At 39.0% G+C, this 25,336-nt stretch overlaps 1 protein-coding gene across 5 annotated transcripts in view; it reads right to left on the bottom strand.

Moving 5' to 3' along the window:
- flt1 (fms related receptor tyrosine kinase 1) overlaps nucleotides 1-23,403 on the bottom strand; it is a 190,996-nt gene extending 167,593 nt beyond the window's left edge. For 3 of the 5 annotated variants that reach the window (XR_007247729.1, XM_048532604.2, XM_048532602.2), the window contains exon 1: nucleotides 22,282-22,697. Coding sequence is in view for 2 of the 5 variants with exons in the window: in XM_048532604.2 (XP_048388561.1) it covers nucleotides 22,282-22,342 (61 nt within the window). In the remaining 3 variants the exon portion in view is untranslated. Of the gene's footprint in view, nucleotides 1-21,554; nucleotides 21,732-22,281; nucleotides 22,698-23,331 lie in introns of those variants that run through there. The other 2 variants (XM_059646689.1, XM_048532603.2) reach the window with 2 other exon arrangements.
- Between the last annotated feature and the right edge of the window lie 1,933 nt (nucleotides 23,404-25,336).

A 25,336-nucleotide genomic window follows, 5' to 3' on the forward strand; every position in this document is an offset into this window, starting at 1 on the left:
ATAATGTTAGTCTTGCCAGCAACATCCATAATCGCATGTAAGAATTTGGAGTATAACTCCTGTGAAAAGAAGAAATATAGAAAAATAAAGTGCTGCTAAATGGTGTCAATGTTGACCCAAAGGGTAAGTAGAAACATTCAGAGATACCAGGAAACAAAAAGTGAAATTGAAGCTCATACAAAGTATTAAGTACAAAGAATTAATACAGCACACAAGAAATGGGGGCAGGTGTAAGCCATACATGAAAAGAGTAATCAACCCCATTAGGCTATGTTGATGTTTATAGTCAGTACAGGTCTCCTTTCACTATTCTTCATAACACAGTCAATTGTTACTTTCGCCCTCATACAGTAATCTAATTCACTTTAACTATTCCATGCTAAGAAGTTTCACATTCTTACCCTCCCTATGTTGTTTGCATGTAATTATTATATACAGTCCCCAGTTTTGATCATGCCCCACTTGAAAGTATCTTCTCTGCCTCTATCCATTAAACCATTCTATAATTTTAAAGATTACTGTCAAGTCACAATTTAACAGTTCAACTTGTTCAAAATCTCTGAGTAAGTAAAATTCAACTAGAAACAGTAAGAGGGAATAGAAAGCCAGACTACAGACAGTGGCAAGACCGGTCAAATTTATTTTTAAATAAAAGCTATGTACATATTAGGAAAATAAGAAAATAAAGAGGAAGGGTATTTGTGGTAGTAATATGTAGATCATGAAATGCCAAAAGGTTTTAAACTGGTCTTCACAAATGATAGCCGAAAGAACTGTGTAAATCAGGAACAAAAACAGAAGTTGCTGGAAAAGCTCACAGGTCTGGCAGCATCTGTGAAGGAAAAATCAGAGTTATTGTTTTGGGTCCAGTGATCCTTCCTCAGAACTGTTCTAAGGAAGAGTCACAGGACCCGAAATGTTAACTTTAATGTTAACAAATGAAAGCTTTGACAGTCACACTGGCACAGGAGCCTGTAATACAATTAGACATTCATAAAGTATTATGTCCAGAAACAGTCCATGCTGGGTGAGAACAACAGGAAAAGAAATACTTGCACTACAGCCAGTACAAAGATCAAGGCCAAAGGACAGGACGTAAATATTGTAGAAGATATCCCACAAATCAAAAGGAAGTATGTCCAGCATGATGAGAGCAGTGCTCTGAACACAAGGAGCCAAATCGCTTTTCGTGCAAGTGTCTAGCTAGAAAGAAGCAGAATAAGTGCATAAAGATAGCTGTTGGAGAGACGCCAGCCTATGATTCTGAGGAATCACACTGCATCATACAAGTTAGCATTGTCAGATCCAAAGGTTTCTTACTGTTAGAATGAAGACTGCAGAATACCAAGTGAACATGAAATATTAGATAGTCACTAGCACTGCATGTAAGATCATGAGCGTTACAAGTCTGTACAAAATTGCTCAAGACGGTGACATGTGTCCCTGGAAGGTAACATGGAGGCTATATTACAGAGTGATACTCATCCTAAGAGGATAAATTAATTTAAAAGCCTAATACAATGGGGAGATTGAAGGTTTGAAGTTCCAGATGCTGGGTGTTCAGCAAAATGCAGTTATTTCAGCTGATGGCAATCTAAAACCTGGACTTGAAATTCTACAGATAACAAGGTGTAGAGCTGAATGAACAGAGCAGGCCAAGCAGCATCAGAGGAGCAGGAAGGCTGACGTTTCCAGCCCAGACCCTTCTTCAGAAATGGGCATCCTTAGAAGAGGCTTCGCAGTGGGGTTAAAATTGTTTCAGAGATAGCGAGTTTTGAGAAGATTTGTAGCTCAGGTTGAGGTTCTAGATGTGAGTTTGCTCGCTGAGCTGGAAGGTTCCTTTTCAGACGTTTCGTCACCATTCTAGGTAACATCATCAGTGAGCCTCCGACAAAGCGCTGGTGTTATGTCCCGCTTTCTATTTATCTGGTTAGGTTTCCTTGGGTTGGTGATGTCATTTCCTGCGTTGGTGATGCCATTTCCTGTTCTTTTTCTCAGGGGATGGTAGAGTGGCTTCAAATCAATGCGTTTGTTGATGGAGTTCCGGTTGGAATGCCATGCTTCTAGGAATTCTCGTGCGTGTCTCTGTTTGGCTTGTCCTAGGATGGATGTGTTGTCCCAATCAAAGTGGTGTCCTTCCTCATCTGTATGTAAGGATACGAGTGATAGTGGGTCATGTCGTTTTGTGGCTAGTTGATGTTCATGTATTCTGGTGGCTAGCTTTCTGTTTCAGAGATAGTAGGAACTGCAGATGCTGGAGATTCTGAAACAACAAGGTGTAGGGCTGGATGAACGCAACAGGCCAAGCAGCATCAGAGGAGCAGGAAGGCTGATGTTTCGGGCCTAGACCCTTCTTCAGACCTATGAAATTCTTGAAATTCTATACATGCCAAAAGAGATTTTCAGTGTTTTACAAGTCACTAAAACATTAACTGATGAACTGATCCTATAAGATTAGAGAGATGTTTTTGCAGGGCTTTGTGCACATTCCTTGTGTCATCACAAAGTGGACGATAATGTGAAACTAGCACAGTGTTTATCAAAGAACATTCCAAGCACCCTCAAGCTCAGCCTGAAAAGCAAAGCTGGAAAAAAAAGGAAGTAATCAAAAAGTGACAACGCCGACAGACTGGGTTAACAGCATGGTACCAGTACAAAACACACAGAAATCTAAGAGTATGCTTAAGTCCAAAGGATCTCAATAAAACTTTCAACAGTTTTCAAAACCTCCATGCCAACCATTGAAGAAATGTTGTCACAGCTTGTCAAAGCAAAGGTCCTTGGTACCTAAGATGCAAAGGATGGTTACTGACAAGTGAAGCTGGATGAAAGTAATTTTCTAACAAAACACTGAATATCATTCAGGGTGTACTGGTGGTTGCATATGCTGTTTGACATTTCCACTGCTCCAGTAGAGTATCAATGCAGACTGTATGAGATTGTCTGTGATCTTTCCACAGTGGAAATTATTATGATGACCTGCTAGTCCATGAAACCATGGAAGAAGCCATCACAGATCACAATCAGAGTTTGGGACAATTGCTGAAGACACCTCACCAGTTGAACCAGAAAATTAACAAGAAAAAGATGCAACTTAGCTGCCCGAAGCCATATACGTATATATGATCACATGCTGACAGCAAAAGGTCTTTACCCAGATCCTGAGAAGGCAACAGCTATAGCAGAGATACTGTCATCAACAGATGATATAGTGGTGTAATGATTTGTTGGATTACTCAGACCTTGGAGTACAGGAGTTCAGACGTTATGTCAAAGTTGTACAGGATGTTGGTGAGATGCCTTCTACAGTACTGTATCCAGGTCTGGTCACCCTGTTATAGGAAGGGTATTATTAAGCTAGAAAGAGTTTAGAAGAGATTTACCAGGATATTGCTGAAAATGGAGGATTTGGCTTATGGAGATGTGCTGCATAGGATGGGACATTTTTTCCCTGGAGCATAGGAGGTTGAAAGGTGACCTTATGGAGGTTTATAAAATCATGAGGGGTACAGATAAAGCAAATGGCAGGTGTCTTTTCCAAAGGGTGAAGGATTTCAAGACTAGGGACATATTTTTAAGGTGAGAGGGCCAAAGTTTTACAGAAGACATGAGGGAGATTTTTTTTACACAGACAGTGGTTTGTGTGTGGAATAAACTTGTAGAGGAAGTGTTGGATATGGGTACAGTTACAATGTTTAAAGGACATTTACATAAGTATATAAATAAGAAATGTTTGGAGAGATATCAGCCAAGTGCAGGCAGGCCGGACTAGTTTAGTTTGGGATTGTGATTGGCATGTTTGAACTAAAGGGTCTGCTTGCATGCCATATAACTCTATAACTATTTAGTAAAGTTCTTGTCTAATTTGTCATAGCGTGTGAATCTCTATACAAAGCTAGCCACTAAGGATGTGCAGTATTGCAGCACAGAACAAGAAGCAAACAATGAGTGACAATGATACCATTGCTGAAGTATTACAATGTTAATTATAAAGTAACCTTGCAGTGTGATTTTACAGAGACAGGTTTCGAGTGTTTGGAGAGAAATTGGATTTGACATGAGTTAATTTGTAAATCCACACGAAGTCCCAGCTGGGATTTTAATAAGGTAGAGAGTTTTAGCTAACTTCATAAGCGATAATCATAGAAGTCATTGAAGACACATTTTCATCTAAAAGTCAGTTAAAACATGCACAGATGCAGCAAAGATTTGTGAAAATACAATATGGTTGAACTAGCATTAACCTTGAGGCCTTATTTGGAAATGAAATGTGAGGATGACCCCACACCATGTCGAGAAAGACAAACCAATAAAGTTTAGTCAGGGAAGGAAATGAAGCACAGGCTTTGGAAAGGAGATAGGATGGCGCTTGGTGTGATAGGAAGTGGTGAGACCAGGGATAACAGGAGCCTTGCCACTTTGGAATGTGTGAAAAACAAGGTGTTTGTCTAAAACAAAGCATTTCAGAATGCAAGCAATGTACTGTCTGCATGATTTACAATGTATAAATATCTATGAATCCTTGTAGAGTTAGAGTGCTATCTCGGAATCCTTTCTAGGGTAGACTCTCCTAACACTGGGTCAACAAACAATAATTGACCTGTACCTTGAGGTTCCTGAGATTACTTTGTAAAATAATCTAATGGCAGCAATTCTTCAACTGCAAGTACCATCAATTGTATTTACATGCAAGGTGTTAATGCAAACAGAATGAAACCATTCTCAGAAAGAAAAGGTATGCCTGACCACTGTCTTTGCCTGTGAGCTTTTAATCATTATTTGTTTGGGAGAGATGAAGTGACGGGGGAGTCTGAACACAAGCCACTTCAAAGGATTGCCAAATTACTTTCATCTGTTCCAAAGGTTGCAAAGATGTTATTTCACTTGCACAGATGCCTGGAAACATGCTTCAATCCTGATGACATCACAGACATCCTGATTAGTGAGTATGACCCTCAATTCACGAGTGAAGAATTCAGCCCCTTGATAAAGGATTAGGAAATTCAACGCCAGACATCTTCTCCACATTATCTCCAGTAAATTGAAAAAGTTGAGGCAGCACTGAAAATCATGAAAGGGATTTTTTAAAATTAAATTAATCTAGCTGAGACGATGCTTGAGTGGAAAAATACACCCTATGAAGGCATTGAAAATAGTTCAGTCCAAAGACAAAAATCATGGCACAGCCAACAGCATTTCCACCAGCAAAAGAAGCTACTGTAGTGAGAATATACAATAGGGTTGATGACAAAATCAAAGGGAAATGAAAGAAAGTCAAACATGTCTTTAATAAAACTAACTCATTATTATGAGTGCTAAACACCAGACAGCCAGTGTGCAAATGAACAGTGCTCTCAACAAGAATCATCATACAAAGTAACTTGAGATGTGTGGAGCAGTTGTCATCTTTATGATAAACGTGTAAATGAAACGAGGAAAGCTGTACTTCCACTTCAAGTGGCTGATCAGGAATGTGGGCTCTCACCATCTGTTTAGAGCACAATACAACCATCTATCCCAGACATCCACTGTTTCCAAGCAACAGAAATAGATCAGTAAATGTTACCACAGCAATTTGCCAAGGGAATAAAAGTCTCCAGAAAAGAAACATCATTCTACAAATAAGTAGATACTAGATGAATAGCCAATGACAACATGCATGTGTACCATTAGGAAACTAATACAATTTAAAGGCAATGCATGCACAGAGATTGATGCAAGTGAAATTGACTAAAGTTAACACACCATTTTGCGAATGAATGATAATTTTTTGTAACCATGTTTTTTGGGTAATTTGCATCATTTATAACTGTAAATGATAGTACATAGAAATTTACTTTTCAAAATTATGAAAAGAGGAATGTTTGGAGAAACGCCAATCTGCTACATGTATTGGCTGCCTCACCATTGTCATGTGAACTCTATCCCTTCTGTAGGTACCTTTGTATCTACGACAACCATTAAAGATATATCATTTGAAATATGGGAACATTATTTAAAATAGTGCACTAGCTGATCTTATTTGGACATTTTTTTCTCCTGTCTTGTCTCTCAATTCATGCACATTAACTTTCAAAGGGATTTAAATAAAAAGCATTTTTATGATATGTGCTGCAATAAATTGAATACCACTCATGCCATCAATTTATCAGAACACAGAATGTCTTGCCTACCAAGAAACGCTGTGATATAAGGAGTAAACGATATAACATATATGTTTAATTTAAATGGTATTGTGATATTGACTGATACTTCTTCTTTTCCAAAAGTGGAAATTTGGTAACTAAATTAAGACCACAACACACACTTAAAAATATCAAATGTTTCCGAAATTCAAATAGTTATAACATTTTCCTATTCATAGTTTGCATTGTATTTTAATTGTTTACTGACATGAACGGAAGATGCTTTTCAAGCTGAAAATCATGCAGTCAAGCACACAGAGCGTGTTTTTTGTAAGTAGTACAATCAACAGTATTCCAAGTCGTCATTAATCAGAACGCCACAGCTGCTTATTTAGAACAACATAGCCTTTTAGCCTTCAGATTTCTAGATGTTTGATTTGTAATTCCCAGAGAACAATCCTTGCTAAATTACGTTAGTCATTTCGCACAGTTACAGCACAAATCAGCTGGTGAAACAAAGCACCTGTTTAGCACAAGAGATAATAAAGTTTAGAGCTGGATGAACACAGCAGGCCACACAGCATCAGAGGAGCAGGATTAACATAATAATCAAACTCAAATTCATAGCTGCATGTTCTCTTCATTTTACTCCTCAAAATAAACAATAAGCATGAAATTTTCACCATCACCTGTGTGATAAATTGATACAACAAATGAACTATAATAGAACCTGCTAAGTTTTTTTTCCATTAAAATATACAGTGCGAAAGTAAGCTGTGTTCCACAATAGGGAGTTGACTCATTCCACAAGACAGTGAAGATGAAAATATACCCCAAATTATTTAATACTCAATTCAACTAAACTTCCAAAACAAAGCCACTAAAAATATAATGAAAATATTTAATGAAAATCAATCTGTATTTCAACATCATTGAATTAGGATGGGCTGAATTAGTGAAATTATGTCATCTTTACAGTGAAATAGCTTCCGCAAGAACATACTAGTAAGAAATTTCTCAAAGTTAATTTTCAAAGAACGGGCCTTTTGATTTCACCTGTCTGATTTGCTCATTTGCCCATCCATCTGGAGTATCAATATTTCAAAATAATAATCCTGCCTCTTCTCCACACAGTATCTAGTTGTATCCTGGCATCAGCCACTAGTCCTTGTACCCATCACATTTCTTGATCATTTTATGTGCAAAGGAACACAAGAATCACTATCTAATGCTTGTCCTAAATTGTAAATGAATATGCAACAAGGCCACAATAATTGCTGTTAAATTCAATCTGATTGTTAAAAAAATGCTGACCACAAAGGCAGCAATATAGAATTGAGATACATTGTGCTATTACCACCACAACCTCCCCCCACCCTACACACACAAACTTGGGAGAGCTAGATACGAGGGTGGATTCTGGCTCCAGGTCAGAAAAGGTTTCATGAGGAACTATTCCTTTTTCCAAAAAAAACAAGCAAATACGATTAAAATCACCATTACAGGTAGGCCAAAGTAGATCAAAACAGTTTTTTTTAAACAGAAGGTTATTCTGGAACTATTTATTGCATCAACTCTTTAATCATGACAAAAACTGAGTTGGATTCATCTGTATCTGACTCCCTTTTCTCCATGATCCTTAATTGACAAGATGTGTAATCAGCAGAGAGTAATATTTTGTAATTTTATATTTGGTCTTATAGATATTGGCCTTGACATTTACATTTGAACAATCTGATTATTTAGGCTTCAGGTCCCTATCTCACCTTTGAACAAATCAGAAAACATTACTACTGTACCAACTAATAAGCTACAATGTTGTTGCCATTACGGAGACTTGGATAACACGGGCAAGAACTGTTGTCAGATGTTCCGGGGTTTAGATGTTTCAAAAGAAGTAGGGAGGGAGGTAAAAGATGTGGGCGGGAGAGGGTGGCATTGATAATCAGGGATAGTATCACAGCTGCAGAAAGCAAGGTCATCGGGGAGGGTTTGTTGACTGAGTCAGTATGGGATGGAAGTCAGAAACAGGAAAGGACCAGTCACTTTATTTGGAGTTTTCTGTAGACCCCCTCATTAGCAACAGAGATACTGAGCAATAGACTGGGAGGCAGATTTTGGAAAGGTGCAGTTGTTGTCATGAGTGACTTCACCTTCCCTAATATATACTGGTACCACCTCGGTGCAAACAGTTTAGATCGAGCAGATTTTGTCAGGTGTGTCCAGGAAGGATTTCTGACTCAATATGTAGATAGGGAATAGGAATGACCCTGGGAATTACAGACCAGTCAGTCTTACTTCTGTGTTGGCCAAATTATTGGAGAGGATTCTGAGAGACAGTATGAATGATTATTTGGAAAAGCATTGTTTGATTAGAGATAGTCAGCATGGCTTTGTGAGGGCAGGTCATGGCTCACAAGCATTATTGAATCTTTGAGCATGTGACAAACACATTGATGAAGGTAGAGCAGTGGATGTGGTGCATATGGATTTTAGCAAGGCATTTGATAAGATTCCCCATGGTAGGCTCATTCAGAAAGTAAGGAGGCATGGGATTCAAGGAAATTTGGCTGTCTGGATACAGAATTGGCTGTCCAATAGAAGACAGAGGATGGTAATAGATGGAAAGTATACAGCCTGGAGCTCAGTGACCAGAGGTAGTCCACAGGGATCTGTTCTGGGACATCTGCACTTTGTGATCTTTATAAATGACTTGGATGAGGAAGTAGGAAGGTGGATAAGTAAGTTTGCTGATGACTTGAAGGTTGGTGGAGCTGTGGACAGTGTGGAGGGCTGTTGTGGGTTGACATTAGCAGGGTGCACAGCTGGGCAAGGAAGTGGCAGATGGAATTCAACCCAGAAAAGTGTGAAGTGATTCATTTTGGAAGGTCAAATTTGAATGCAGAATACAGGGTTAATGGCAGGATTTTTGGCAGTGTGGAGGAATAGAGGAATCTTGGGGTCCATGCCTATAGATCCCTCAAAGTTGCCAACCAAGTTGATGGGGTTGTTAAGAATGTGTATGGTGGGTTGGCTTTCATTGGCTGGGGAATTGAGTTTAAGAGCCATGAGGTTATGCCGCAGCTCTATAAAACCCTGGTTAGACCACACTTCAATATTGTGTTTGGTTCTGGTTGCCTCATTATGGGAAGGATGTGGAAGCTTTAGAGAGGGTGCAGAGGAGATTTACCAGGATGCTACCTGGAATAGAGGGCAGGTCTTATGAGGAAAGGTTGAGGGAGCTAGGGCTTTTCTCATTGGAGTGAAGAAGGACGAGAGGTGACTTGATAGAGATGTACAAGATGATGAGAGGCATAGATAGAATGGATAGCCAGAGGCTTTTTCCCAGTGTGGAAATGGTTATCAGAGGGGGCATAATTTCACGGTGATTGGAGAAAGGTATGGGTGAGATGTCAGAGGTAGATTCTTTACACAGAGAGTGGTGGGTGCGTGGAATGCACTGCCAGCAGTGGTAGTAGAGTCAGATACATTAGGGACATTTAAGCAACTCTTGGATAGGCATATGGGTGATAGTAAAATGAAGGGTATGCAGGTTAGTTTGATCCTAGAGTAGGGTAATAGGTCAGCACAATTTTTGTGGGCTGAAGAGCCTGTACTATGCTGTACTGTTCTGTTCTCTGTTTTCTATGTTTCAGTGTGGTCAGTGGAAAACAAAGTTTGCAAAATGCACTCTAAAGATTTTCTTTTAATAAGTTAATTATTCATTCTTGAAATTATACACTCTACCAGATTTTTATTATATGCTTTGCTTCCTTAAAATACAATATATTCAGCAATTACTCAGCCAGTTAAAGAAATGCCATTGTGACACATACTGCATTGACATAACACATTTAAAATAGCACACTGTCAACAGGAATTAATCCTTTAGACAATAGATTGCATTACTCTGAAAATACCAAATTTGTTCAGTTCTTTTAAATTCAAGATGAAGAAGTACTTCCTGAGACCATGCAGTCACTAACCTGCAAACAGCAGAACAATTGGCATCTATCACAGTTTGCAGAGATCATTCTTAACATAAATCACTTATCAAAGAATTTAAACATCATTAATCCAAAGTCAGTTCTGTTTTTGAAAGTCTCCATACCGTAATTTATTCCATTCCTAAAACTCAATAATTATATAAATTACAATATCAATGCAGAAAATTACCAAATACCCAACCAGCCTGAAACAATTAAACATATACACAACTTTTCAATAGCTTCCACAAATTCAGATGTGTCTTTACACCCAAAACCATTTGAACCTCAAGATGTATCCTATAACATTTGACGAGTATTTTTCCAAATTTATTTGTGAAAGAGGTACAACAAAGAAGAAAACTTAAAAGGACCTCAGACTGACAGATAGGCTAGAGAATGCGTAGGAAGCTGATGGAAGCTAGTTAATACAGAGAAGTATGTGGCAATGCCTTTGGAAGATGAAACAAAATGAGTGTTTCAAAGGAAACTCAACAAAGGAAATTCAATGAAGATGATATAAAAATACAGCATGGTGCACAAAATTCTTAGAAAGCCAGCATAAAGTGAGGCAACGTAATCAAAAAGGTATTAGCTTTTTAGATTTTATGAGTTAGGACTTAAAAGTACAAAAGCAAATAATCTGAATTGAAGAAGGGTCCCAACCCGAAACATCAAACTTTCCTGCTCCTCTGATGCTGCTTGGCCTGCTGTGTTTATCCAGCTTCACATCGTGTTATCTTAAAGCAAATAATCTGTTCTGTTTATACAGCAATGAGTACTTGATAAAGTACTTTTGATAGTTTAGTTAATTTTATTGTAGAAGGGATGTTGAAGCTATAGAAGTCACGATAATAAATTCACTGGGACAATACAAGGACAAATAAAGTATACAAAAAAAAGCTGTTCCACTTATGTAAAGAAGGCTAACATAAAATATTACGGAATATTTGATTTTAATTAAGAGTTCAATAAGAAAAGGGAGGAAGATCCATTTTCATCTGTTGTTTGACAGATCTTCAGTTTAAAACTGTCAATAGTAGTAAAACGTAACTGCAGAGTAAAAAGAGAAATTAGGAATTATTCGAACAACTCATTTGGTAGATACTGCATTTTCACTCCAGCAGATCCCATTTTTGTGGCAAAAGGGAGTGAGGTGCGAGTCACACATGTTGGAAATCTGAATTTTCCGGTCATTAGAAATCAGTGCTGAGTTCAAGGGCCTTAAACCACAGCGTGTTTTCAACATTTTGGGGGAGACATAACCACTCACGAATGACAATCTGAAGGAAGTTAAAGTGTGATTACCTGACCTTATTTAAATCCCAGTTCCTTAAAAATATAAAAAAGCATTCAGTTTGAGTTTAAAAAAACACCTGCTTTTGAGTTACATTGATTGAATGGACATCCATTTTAGCTCAGTGAACAAAATCACACTTCTGTTCCGGCAATTGCGTAGGCTTCATTGTTTATTCAACTTCATTGTTGACATTTCTCAAAGGTTGTTATTATTTTACCTGAGCCTATTATGAATGCTTGATTAGGTTTCCAAAATTCCAAAACCACTTAGCAAAAGGCTGAGTTCACATTTGGATTGATGCCTTTAAGCAATTATTAAAGGATTGGCTGTCTTTGATGTGACTAATAAATCAAAGTTTGTTTTTGTAGTAGCTAGACCACTTGAGAGGAAATTTACATTTTAAAATTCGTCTCATGATGATTTTGTTGCTAGCAAGTGTGTATGAGTGAGATCTTGCTCACTTTGTGAGAAGTATTCTTTTCTCACCATTGCCATTTTGCTCTGGTCGTCTGCCCGTAGGGGATATTAGATGAGTGGCTATTGAGAGAGCAAGGGGCTGCAAAGGGACATTGAGAAGGTATGGGAATCATGAGTAGCATTGCGATGCGTGAAGGCATATAGGTGAGGTGTAATGTTTTGAGGCTTAACAAACTTTCGTAGAACTAGGCCAAAGTCTCAATGGGCTGTTTAGGGGATTAATGAGCCTCCTCTGCTCCCACCTACCTGTGGAGGTGGTGGGCCCAACTCTATCCTACTCCTGTTCCCCAAAATGAAAATATGGTGATTAGGTCCTTTTTAAAGGAGATGGGGCCACTGAGTTAAAGAGTTTCCTTGTTTCAACTTCCCATTTCTTCCATGAAAATCCAACCCACAAGCATTTACTCTACTCGGTGAAGAATCTCAAAGTATTATTTTTACAGGAAAATTCTGAAGTTTTGAAACTCTGTACAATTTCAAACATAGATATTTTTTAATTGTTGATCTTATTAGATATTGGCATTGCTTAACTGGCTACACTATCATTACAACTTTTAACAACAGTACATGTTAAAGGTTCCCATTCCTAAAATGTTGAATTGAGTGTAACTATGTGCCATGCCAGAGCAGATAGAGCACTGTTTGAGTACTCTCTACCAAATATCACACAATCCAAACCCATATCTCATACATACACCTACAAATAAACCCAACCCTAATTAAAAAGGGATTCTATTATTTTAGAGTTCACTTTACAACCAAATAATAATGTAATTTTCTGCTGAGTGAGCTTGGTTAATAGGATTGGTAAAACAAAACCAAAACTGACACATCTACAAAAATAAACAATAATTTCATGACTCTGGTGACTGAACTAAATAAAGTAACAATCAAGTCGTGCCATTTTGCTTGAAAAATTACAAAAATTAAGCATATGCACAGACTAATCCATTGGGCAGCCACTTCTGGAATCTTAAAAGTGGTGTGCATGAGATAGACCTTAGAATTTTACACTTTAAATAAGTTGAAAATGTGAAACACTTGTTTGTGTAAAAAATGTTGAAAATTCCAATACAGTTACTTCACTCTAACTTTCTCTATATTTGTATTAATTAATTGATTTAGGAATCTGGAAATCAATTATGTCCTGAGAAAATAAGTGCAACTAGGTAGAGCATTAGAGAGTTTTGCAGCGGTGGCCCAGTTACAAATACAACTGCAACAAGTACTTTGTTGCTGTATTTTGAACTACTTCAGTTTTTGGCTTAGCTAATCACCATCAGTTAATTTTTCCAACAAACGTTGCCTCAACCTTCTTTGACAATCTCACTACCAAGAGATTAGCAATTCTCACAAGCATCAGCAGATTGTTTTAAATTTAATGCCCTCTTTTTAAGGTGGAGTTGAAAAATTAGGCATTCCACAAATAAGGATATTTCAATAGTGCTCATCAGCTCAAGTCATAAGATAAGAACCATGGTGTTGGACATAGTAAATTGGCATGGATAAAGAATTGGCTAATGGGCAGGAAACAGCAAGTAGGGATATTAGGTTGTTTTCAGGTTGGCGATCTGTAACCATTGAGGTTCCAAAGGGATCAGTGTTGGGACTCTTTTTAACACCTATAACGTATATTAATGACTTGGTGGGAAGAAATGAATGTCTGTAGTGAAATTTGCAGATTAAACAAAAATACTTGGAAAGACAAGTTGCATGAGGTGCACAGTTTACAGGGAGATACTGATAGGTTAAGTTAGCAAATGAAATATAAAATAGGAAATTGTAAAGTTGTCCATTTTGGAAGGGAGTACAAAACAACATTTAAATAAGGCGCAGAAAGCTGCAACACAAAGGGACTTGTGCACGAAACACAAAAACTAGCACACAGGTGCAGCCAGTAATCAGGAAGGCTAATAGAGTGTTGGCCCTTATTTCAAGGGAGTTGGAGTATCAGAGTAGGAAAGTTTTACTGCAACTGTACAAGGTCCTGGTGAGACCATACCTGGAGTACTATGTGCAGTTAAGAAAAGACATCATTTCATTGAAGGCAATTCAGAGAAGGTTCACGAGGATGATTGCTGGTATACATGAATTGTCTTATGAGCAACAGCTGAACAAGTTGGAACTGTACTCATTGGCATTTAGTAAAATGAAAGGTGATCTCACTGAATTACAGATTCTTAAGGGCTTGACAGGGTAAATGGAGAGAGGACGTTTCACCTCTTGGGAGAGTCTCAGACCAGAGGGCATGTCTCAGAATAAAACAGGCACCAATTTAAGACTGAGAAGAGGAAGAATTTCCTATCTCAGAGGACTGAGAGTCTTTGGAAGTCCTTTCCACTGACAGATGTGGGTGCAGAGTCCTTGTGCACATTTAAAGATGAGGTAGATTTTTGATCCATACGGGAATCAAGAGTTACAGAGAAAGGGGAAGAAAGTGAGGAATGTAGGATAGCCATGATCCTACCGAATTGCGGAGCAGACTCAAGCAGCCAAACAGTCTGCCCCGGTTCCTATTTCTTCCGGTCTTATATAACAAAACTGAATATTCCCAATGCACTTTGTCAAGATTGCAGTTCTAAACAATAGCGCTACCAAAAATGCTGCCAACAATGGATTGTCGTCCTTGTTCACCAGCTACATGGAGGTTCTTCCTCAGTAAGCATGAAGAACTTGAGATCTTTGCTCTTTACTTTTGATTGTGTACCACTGATGAAATTCTACTTGCTGTTCCTAATTGAGGTTCAGGTTGGTGAATTGCACCCTGATATCTTCAATATGGCCTCCTCCTCCCTCTTCCAATAGCTTGTACTGTCTTGTCTTGCCTCTGCCCCTACTCACTATGATACTGTGTACAAGAGGAATATAGGTTAGTTCACCTATTTCTGGGAGCAGTGGTTTGTGCAGTAGCCTTGAAGTCAAAAACTTTTTTTCAGCACATACTACATCAGACCCTGCAGTCTTCAGTAACTTTAAACAACTCTGGAAATCACCAAACATAATATTAGCTATAATTCTAGAGATGGCTGCCTAACTTTACAATATGCCACCCTCTCAAATGATGTGGCACATGTTGGGAGTCCCTGCACCAATCTTCTCTACCATTACTATTTACATCGCCATTACATCTATTATTTATTTGTCTTCGGCATTTTTCTGTTTATCTCAGCAGGCACCACACAAGACCATTTTGAAGGCAAAGAACACTCATGCTGTTGAAATTAAGGAGCCAAATTTCACAGCCAATAACATGAATTCTGTTTTTCCTCAATGAAAGCTTACAATGTAAAAGAATTCAATTTCCTAGCACTGATATCCTGATCTTTACTTTGATAAGCAGTATTGTCTGAGAATAATTCATGAAAAAAAATTCCAAAATGTGCTGTTTCCAGCAACTACTTTCATGTTACCACTATCCACTTCCAAAATATCAAAATTTCTTGCATATCTTTTAAAAATGCGAGGTGCATGCTTTTTGAGCTGTAAATATGTTGTATCAATTATTTTCACTCATTTAAGGTGTGCTGAAATTTTGTAGGTATTACTTAAGTATATACTATAAATCATCATTTTAAGCAGCACTCCTGAAAGCACGCTCAACATTATTCCAACAAGCAGACTTAGGTCTACTATTAAGTTATTCATCTATGTCATAAAATGACATGAAATGCTACGCTTTCAACAAACTTTATCATAGCAAGGCAAGAAATTATTATCATAGCAAGGCGAGAAATCAATCAGAACTTTGAAAAGCCTTTTAAATAATTGAGCACAATACTTGATTACATAATTGATTATCCATTGTATGTTAACTGTTTATATCTGACTCAGCAATCATTTAGCACAATGTATATCCTATTGCACCAAGAGCACTATCACGTTCAAAAATGTTAGTGCATATCAATGTATTCCTCATGCAATATGTGAGCATAAACATGTAACAGTGACGGAAGAGTTCTAAAAGCGTGTTTTTTTAAAAATAGAATCCATATCCTACATACATTAATGTGTGTAAACTATTTGGTCAAATTTATAAATCAGCTTAGCTGTATAATTAGTAGCATTAGAAATGATAGTTCTTTTGTCAATATCTCCAACAGGATAAATTCTACCTTCCTTATTCTTTAGCAAGCCTCTTAAAAGCGTCACTGCTTGAAAATATGTTGTAATTTATCAACTTGTTTGTCACCAAGTGACCATCATGAGCCTACACTGCAATGACCTACACCCGACTGGGATTACTTTTTGTGATAGTGACATAAAAGACTGCTGAGATAAACAGAAAAATGCCGAAGACAAATAAATAGATTCCAATATCACACCCTCTTTTAAAGAAACATTCACAGGCATATTAACTCTTTATTATTCATGTAAGCCCTTCGGCACACTTGCAAAAATTACAAAAGCCCTCTCTAAATGAAAATGGTAGAGAAGATTGGTGCAGGGAGTCCCGACATGTGCCGCATCATTTGAGAGGGTGGCATGTTGTAAAGTTAGGCAGCCGTCTCTAGAATTATAGCTAATATTATTTAATTGTATATAACTTCAGAGGATGGCAAATTATATAACTAAACATTTATTCTTCTGGAAATCTACTATTTTTAAAAATATTGCCTGGAAAATGATCAAACTATCTTAATTATCTTAAAAAGAAACAATTCTCTATAAAGCTACTGGGTCTAAAATATTCTACATTGTAATCCCAAACTACAGAAAGATAGCCACACAATCTGAAATTTTCCTGCCTACATTTTCATAAATATGGTATCAATGCATATTATTACCTTTTCTGTCAAATTCTGAACTAACTGTAGTAAGGCATGCACTTCTGAGAATGTACTAATCAGGTTGGAATGTAATCATTTAATCATATAGTGAATTGTTGCATATGAGTTATCTTTCAAATCTTCAGAACGGCCTCAATTTTACTAAAAACTATAATCTAAAAACTATAATCACACTGATAACGGGTGAAAATTTGTATGGAAGAAAGAATGTAAGTGTCCTATGAGAAAATTTGAAATTATTCAGTACACTTTAGTTATTACTGCCTTGTTTAAACATGTGTAAGTAAAAATAACTGATTTCAATTTAAAAAATCACATAATTTTACAAAATGTGTGATCTCTGTGATTTACTGACATTTTTGTCAATCAATGTACTCTAAATCACATTAAAGAGTAATAAAGAAGACAAATTTAATTCACTTTAACAAATCATGATGTGTACAGAGCCCCTGACCTTTAAGATCTAAATAGCCTTTAGCTTGCAATAAAGTTATCAATCATGCAGCAATGGTTTTGCACAGTTGCCCTTCTGCATATATTTCAAGGCTCATTAGCCATTTACTCATGCATTCTCCCATGTATTGTCAAATATAAATCCTTCAGAACTGATAAAGGTGAAAAGCTATCAGAGCTCTAAAGCCGATATATAAAAAACAGGAGTCTCCATTTGCATCTAAGCCTGCAAAATCTAAATGGCCAATAGGTATGTACTCATTTAGACCATACCACCAAACATATGCAAATAAGTATTAAGATACATTATGGTAGCTAATTCTCTAAGCACCCATGTAGCTTTAGCTCAAAGCTTTGCAATGGAATAAAATTAATCCTTCTGAACTACTGAGGAGGTATATTAGAAAGACCTAAATTCTTAGAACAATCAGAAGTGGAAAGCAATGATATACATTGATGTAAAAAGGCCCCTTTACATAGTGTGAAGTTTTTTAAATGCAGTCACCTCTAATTTAGGGTAAATATTGATAAGTTCTAACAACATGCTGCAGTTCTATGTATGACAAAGCAAAAAAAAGGACATACAAATTTTGGAGACTGTCACACACTATTCTTTGAGTGAGGCATCTAGCATGCAGTGAAATGCTGAAAGGAAAATGACTAAACTCTTGAGTAAATATTAAGAAAGTCAATTTTAAATTAACTTATTTGTTGTGTAATCAGCATGGAACCAATTGTTTGCCTTAATCCGTTTTGCCTGGCTCCTCTTGACTACTACAATGGAACCGAAGAAGAGTAAAAGTGTGTTGCATTATTGTGGTGACTGTGTTGATCAATCACCCATTAATTTACTAAGATTTTGCTCTCAGACAACTAAACAATGCTCCCGCTGTGAATGTGCTTCAGAATGGAAGCTGTGGCTCCGTATTTCCTGGTTCCAAAGTAAGGTTTCTCTTCCTTTTGTTAAAGTTCATTATGACATTACACATTTTAAAATGAATTGTACAAGTACCACCATAGCAAAAAATGTTACAGAAATTAAAATCTTGGAGCTATTATTTGAATACTGTTCGGGTTCTCTTTGTAGTACTGGAATTTAAAAGCTGAGTGATGACTTATTAAAACGGAGCTTTCAAATTATCACTGGCCAGCTAGACTTGTTTTTAGCTGACTGACAATCTCAAGAAGTGATTTAAGATATTCGGTTGTGGAGGACAATCTTACAGCCAAAAATGTCAAATATGTATATGAAAAATGTAGTTTCCTCTTTTATAATCAGCATTTGCTATATTCTCCAGTTGTGGTATTGAATTATGTGATCACAATCGCATTGCGATAGAAATAAAAATGCCTTCTTTAATGTAAGGCAGTTATTGTCTTTGAACAATCGTTCTTTAATTCTGTGTTCCACTGCTTAGTATCCGACCTGGCTTCATTTCTCAGAGCGGTTATTACAACCACATTTGCACTTGTTGCCCAAGTTATTGGAAGAAAAACGGCCCTCACAGGCCCTCTTGAGGGAACCATTTCACACTGCTAGATCAATTCACAACAGAAGCAACACAAATCAGATTCCTGCAGACACGGATACATTCTAAACAGTGGTAAATTTTATAAACACGTCGAAATATACTGAGCTCAGTGTTTTATTTTCCAATTTCATCACTGCAGCATAAATATGTTCTGCGCTTGAAATTACATGTTCATACTGTCCCCTAGACCCCTGCGCTGAGATACTGAACCAACATACAGAAAATACGTTACAGTAACAGTCACCCCGTTTAAATCATCACAAAATGCCAACATTCTACTTATTCAACTTACCAGGTTGTTCATTCATTCAACGCAGTTCCACTTAGTTATAATACTCCATACAAAATAGTATAAAATGGATGCGATTAGGATTAACACATTCTACAGAAGAATGACAGGATTAGTAGGTGCTGAAAGAGGCTGTTCGGCCCATCGTGTCTGCACTGGCACTTCAAACAAGCAACATGCAGTTACCTCCAATCTGAGGCATAGACAGAAATTGCTGGAAAATCTCAACAGGTCTGGCAGCATCTGTGGCGAGAAATCTGAGTTAATGTTTCAGATTCAGTGAGCCTGTTCTAAAGAAGGGCCACTGAACCCGAAATGTTAATTCTGATTTTTCTCCACAAATGCTGTCGGACCTGCTGAGATTTTCCAAACAAAAACAGTTTTTGCTTCAGATTTCCAGCATGGCCGTTTTTGTTTTTTTGCCTACTCCCAATCTCTTGCTTCTTCTCCCTAACCTTGCAAATTATTTACATCCAAACAATCATCCGATACCATCTTGAATGCGTAAATTGAATTCAATTCCACACACATCCAGGCAGATTTTTCTCAGTTCACATTTGCCTCTTTTGCAAATCACTTTAAAAGGTAGAGTCGCAGAGATTTACAACACAGGAAAATGCCCTTTGACAGTCTGAACCTGTCAAAATCACCCTCCTAACTATTCTAATCTCATTTTCTAGCACTTGGCCCATAGCCTTTAATGCCTTGGCATCTAGATATTTCAATGTTATGAGGGTTTCTGCCTGCACCACCCTTACAAACAGTGAGTTCCAGATTCCCACCGCCCTCTGCGTGAAAATGTTCTTCCTCACATTAAATTCTCAAATCTACACCCTCTAGTTCTTGAAGCTTTTACTAGAAGGAACAGCTTCTCCTTATCTATACTATCCAACCGCTCTTAGAGCGATAAAGCCCGGAAACGGACCGGTCCATTCTGGCCGTAAACCCAAACTAAATTAGTCCCACTTGTCTACGCTCGGCCTATGTCCCTCCAAGCATTTCGTCTTCATGTATATGATTTCCAAATGTTCTATCAGATCTTCTCTCAGCCCTTCCCTTCAAAAAGTTCCAACTTGTTGAATTTTTCCTCGTAACTGAAATTAAACATTGGCGGGGATTTTTGGAATTACTGGTCCCATTGTATTAATACCATACCATGGCTTCCCATCTCCTCCTTCCTTGTCATGTCTGAACCAAATAAAATCATTCGGGAAGATGCGCTGAAGATAAAGACATTTGCTGATTTCATATTCTGAATTGATCGCTGTGTTGAAGTGCTATTTTTTGTTTGTGAGGAGTTTAAACTTTATACATTACTGATGAATCCTGTACATTATTATTCTACAAAGGTATTACAACTCAAACTGTCACTTAATAAAGCATGCAGCTTATTGGTGTCACAGAGCTGCTGAAATCATGATTGGTTGTTGCTTTTTAGACTTTAGTTTGATGCGAATATGACCTGGGTCAACTGATAATCTTGCATTCATTCCATTTCCAACCCACTTCGCGCCTTGGGTCATGCACTGAGCGTTCTCTCAATGTGGACTACCTGAGCTGCGCCGGAGCGTTCAACAGCTACAAAAGGAGCTGCGGTAGGTTGGGTTTGAAACGACTGTGAAGACAGAGTGAGGACGTGCTATTGAGCATCTCCAGCCGTAGTGCGGGGCAGAACCGCGCCGCTTCTTCAACCCACCCACAGTGCAACAAAAACTGCGGCCACCCCCAACCCCCATCAAATCCCTCTGGAATCTCCATGCGGAAGGTTTGTGGTTTAATGCGAACATGTCTAATTACATCCAATCTATAGTCTGTTCGGTCAGTAATGTTACTGACAAGTTAAAAAAAGTGAAAATACTCAACAAGTCTGGCATCATGTCTGTTCCATTTCTGTCTTCATTTCAGATTTCCAGCAACTGGAGTATTTTGATTTCGTTTCTACGTTACATTAGAAACGTCAACTGGTGAAGTCTATCTTAAATTTCTGATACAAATAGCGTACTTAACCGAAAATAATCCCACTATTAAGCAATTATAAGTGAGCAATTGCTCGTGTTAGATATTAGGAATTATTAGTTCATCTGCCACACTGTCGAATTACAAGGGTGTGAGCTCCGCTTTATCTGCAATCTCACTTTCAGAACGTCGGAGCTCCGTGTGCAAACCAATGTAGCTGTCCACCTTCCCCAAAAACCGGGCGACTGTGTTCCATTCGCGATGTCACAATTCACAGCGCAAGGGGTTGATTAAAACAGAGATAGTAGTAACTGCAGATGCTGGAGAATCTGAAGTAACAAGGTGTACAGTTGGATGAACACAGCAGGCCAAGCAGCATCAGAGGAGCCGGAAGGCTGACTTTTCGGGCGTAGACCCTTCTTCAGAAATGACCCTAACTCTAACCAGAAGCCTTCTGAAGAAGATTCTAGGCCCGAAACGTCAGCTTTCCTGCTCCTGTGATGCTGCTTGGTCCGCTGAGTTCATCCAGCTCGACACCTTGTTGTCTATGATTGATTAAAACAGTCAGGAGAGAAAAAAAACCTGGAAGTACTGCCTCTACTGGAATCTCAAATCAACGCACGACCTTTTAAAAACGTAGACAGCGAACCTGGAGGTGATGAGAGTCGAGAGAAGGTGCTATGGGTTCCCCACCAGGGAATTCGAGAACAGCAGACCTGAATCACTGCACTGTCTGACGTTATTTTCAAAATCACACCCACTGTCCTTTCGTTGCTCCGCAATAACCAGGAGTGGTTTGTTTTAGCTCAGGTACTGCACCAGTAACGTCGCGCAAGATGTGGGATTTGTCTCTGTTCGCGCACAACCGCTGAGAAAATTTAATTCAGAATTCAGAATGGATTACTGGGAGATGAAGGGCACCTACTGCACTCGTTTATTTCATCGTTATTATAACCGTTACCTTTTTTCGATACAATCCACTAACAGATTTTTCTTTAAATAAAGCTACTGTCTTTCCCCAGAGTAGCTCGTTCGTCATTCCAAAGCTGGTCGACCATCATGTCGCTAACTGGTCCCTTTTCCAGGAGGAGGATACTCACACCTCTAACACTGAGAGCCTTCACTTCCATCAAGTGATGGTTCGCGGGAAACCGCGGGGGCATCCCGCTAAGGATGAGGCAATCAGTTCTCTGTAACTGGTATGAATCAGAATGGATCTTTTCAATAAAGAACAGTTGGTTAAACATTTGGTAAAAGCGCCGGAAGACAAGACAGTCGATTTGCAATACACCAGAAGAAACTACATTTCTTCTTTCTCTTTACAATTGCCATGGTTTTTAGAATTTGTAGAATGTGTAAAATCGAATATTACTTACGCGCTGTAGCTATATTTTCAATCTGATTATAGAGCACAAATGCTATTAAAACGAAAGACATCTTGAAGTGAAGCAAGTGCCGCGTTCCTGTTCAACGCTGTTATGATGAACGCTTCAGTCAATGAAGACGGCTTTCCTCCAAAGGTTAAAAATGTATCGGTTCTCTATGTCAGCCCAATGTTGTCACACACACAGCTCCAGTGTGAAGCCCTCTCTATGTCCAGTACCAACACTGCCCGACTTCACTAAAGTTGTGCCCTTCAGGTCAGCTCTGGTAAACCAGCACAAATTTCACAAATCACCGATGGTATTAACAAATCTCAGGCCGTGAATAATGTATCCAGTACAATTCAGATAGACTACACTCCGGTCATTTCTACTTTGTATTCGGTGGCCCATGCTTTTATACCACTCCCGTGAACTCGCCTCGGAAATGTTACACCCTAGTGACGTCGACAGGAATCTTGGCAGACAAATTGCCTTCCAGAATCTGGACTGTGGTCCTGTCCACGGCCAGTTTGCTATTTCTCTCAGTATGAATTAATTTCAAATTAGTCAGCCAGCTTGGAAACGTTACAAACTGCGGAAATCGCTTAGCTGTTCTGAAGGTTGGTATTGCTAGGCAATTATATTCTCAATTCACAGAAAACAGCGGCCATTATTACAGGAATATTTTATAGCTTTCTCGTTGAATAAATCAAAATAGAACCGTTTCATAAGCGGCGGCGGGGGGGGGGAGATACACCAGAGGCATTATTCTGATTTACCACCCCTACCCACCAGTCCGGCTCCCCTTCCGCCCCAATTCCTAACCATCATCAACCCCCTCCCTCCCCCCCCACCGCGGCGTGTTGTAAAGCAGGACCACCAAAGTGGGTCTGACACAAGCAGTTAATGTGAATAAAAATGAGCTCCTGTATGTCACTTGAGGCTTCCCACGGCTGTCTCCCCCGTCAACTTCCCCCCCCCACCAAAACACACACACAGGCACACACGCCACGCACCCCCGTTTCCAAAACTGGCCAAAACATCAGACAGTTTGTTACCCACACTTAAAACATTGAGAGCTTCCCCAATTCCAGAAATAAGCGATTCCCACCAGACTGCCATTCACTGCAACTAGCATTGCCCACGACTCAAGATTATGCACCAAATCCCTGCATTTGGCATACATATATGCTTTTTTTTGTCCAATGCACCAACAGTTGGATGAGCATTTGACTAAACGCTGTGCGATGAGTCACTGTTTCTAACTTGATGTCGTGATAGATGTCACGGTGGGAGTAGAATGTAAATTCGATTTGAAGAGGTAATGGACACGTTTTGTTGTGTGTTTCCTCATGTGCTTGATTTTCCTGTCGGAACTTTGGCCATTCTCACGGTTGGCAGGAAGGAAACAACCTTATTTGCGTGTTGAGAAGCATTTAAACATTACACAAATGGGGATGGGAGGTCTTGAGGAAGTAGCTGCACATATCGGACATCTAACGCTCAAATAATCAAAAGCTGAATCCGACGTGACACATTTTTACAAAGCGTGTTTTCTGTTCAGAATAAGCCTTTAACCCAGTGGACTGGCCTTGTGCTAATGCAAACCAAAGTAGAAAAGACACTTTTAAGGATCTTGCCACGAAAAGCTGAGCCTGTTTTGCTTTCCCCAGAACACACTCTCAGTGCGTGACTGAAATGATGCCCGCCCTTGCCTTTCCCGCGCTGATGGGATATCGAGCTGGACATCACATGGAGCCTGTGATACTGCGCAAAAAAATACGCAACCAGGCACATTGAACGCTGGGGCCATCTGTCATTTGCTTTAAATTGGGTCTAGATTTTGCTGGGGTTCACCGTCAGAACTTTAAGAACATTAAATAGGTGGTCATAAAATCAAAAGAAGTGATGTGTGACTGCACAACATTTAGCCTCCAAGAAGGAAGCAGACTGGATGTCCACATGCAGGAAAACCTGGATCACATCCAGGCTTGGGCAAATATGTTGCAAATAATAGATAACACAGTGTGGAGCTGGAGGAGCACAGCAGGCCAGGCGACATCAGAGGAGCAGGAAAGTTGACGTTTCGGGCGTAGAGCTGCATTCTACTCCCACCGTGACATCTATCACGACATCAAGTTAGAAACAGTGACTCATCGCACAGTGTTTAGTCAAATGCTCATCCAACTGTTGGTGCATTGGACAAAAAAAAGCATATATGTATGCCAAATGCAGGGATTTGGTGCATAATCTTGAGTCGTGGGCAATGCTGGTTGCAGTGAATGGCAGTCTGGTGGGAATCGCTTATTTCTGAAATTGGGGAAGCTCTCAATGTTTTAAGTGTGGGTAACAAACTGTCTGATGTTTTGGCCAGTTTTGGAAACGGGGGTGCGTGGCGTGTGTGCCTGTGTGTGTGTTTTGGTGGGGGGGGGGAAGTTGACGGGGGAGACAGCCGTGGGAAGCCTCAAGTGACACACAGGAGCTCATTTTTATTCACATTAACTGCTTGTGTCAGACCCACTTTGGTGGTCCTGCTTTACAACACGCCGCGGTGGGGGGGGGGGGGGGGAAAGAGTAGGGAAAAAAGGATCTTTTTTCCAAACAGCACGCAATGCCAAGTCTGATACTATAGGAATCTATGCTTGGTTCCCAGCTATTAACACCATATATTAATGATTTAAATGAGGGAACTAAATGTAAAATCTCCAAGTTTGTAGACTACACATAGCTGGGTGGGAGGGTGGGCTGTGAGAAGGACACCAAGATGTTTCAGTGTGATTTGGACAAGTTGAGTGAGTGGATAAATATGTGGCAAGTGAAGTATAATATAGACAAGTGTGAGGTTGTACACCATGGTAGTAAAACCAGGGAAGCAGACTGATATCTGAATGGCAATGCATTGGCAAAAGGGGATATCAATGAAGACTTGGACGTCCTTGTACACCAGTCACTGAAAGTAAGCATGCACGTGTGGTAGGCAGCATCGATGGTATGTTGGTCTTCATTGCAAGAGGATTCAAATACAAGAGCATGGATATCTTGTTGCAATTGTACAGGGCCTTAGTAA

This window comes from Stegostoma tigrinum, chromosome 6 (genome assembly GCF_030684315.1).
Source record: "Stegostoma tigrinum isolate sSteTig4 chromosome 6, sSteTig4.hap1, whole genome shotgun sequence".
NCBI lineage: Eukaryota > Metazoa > Chordata > Chondrichthyes > Orectolobiformes > Stegostomatidae > Stegostoma > Stegostoma tigrinum.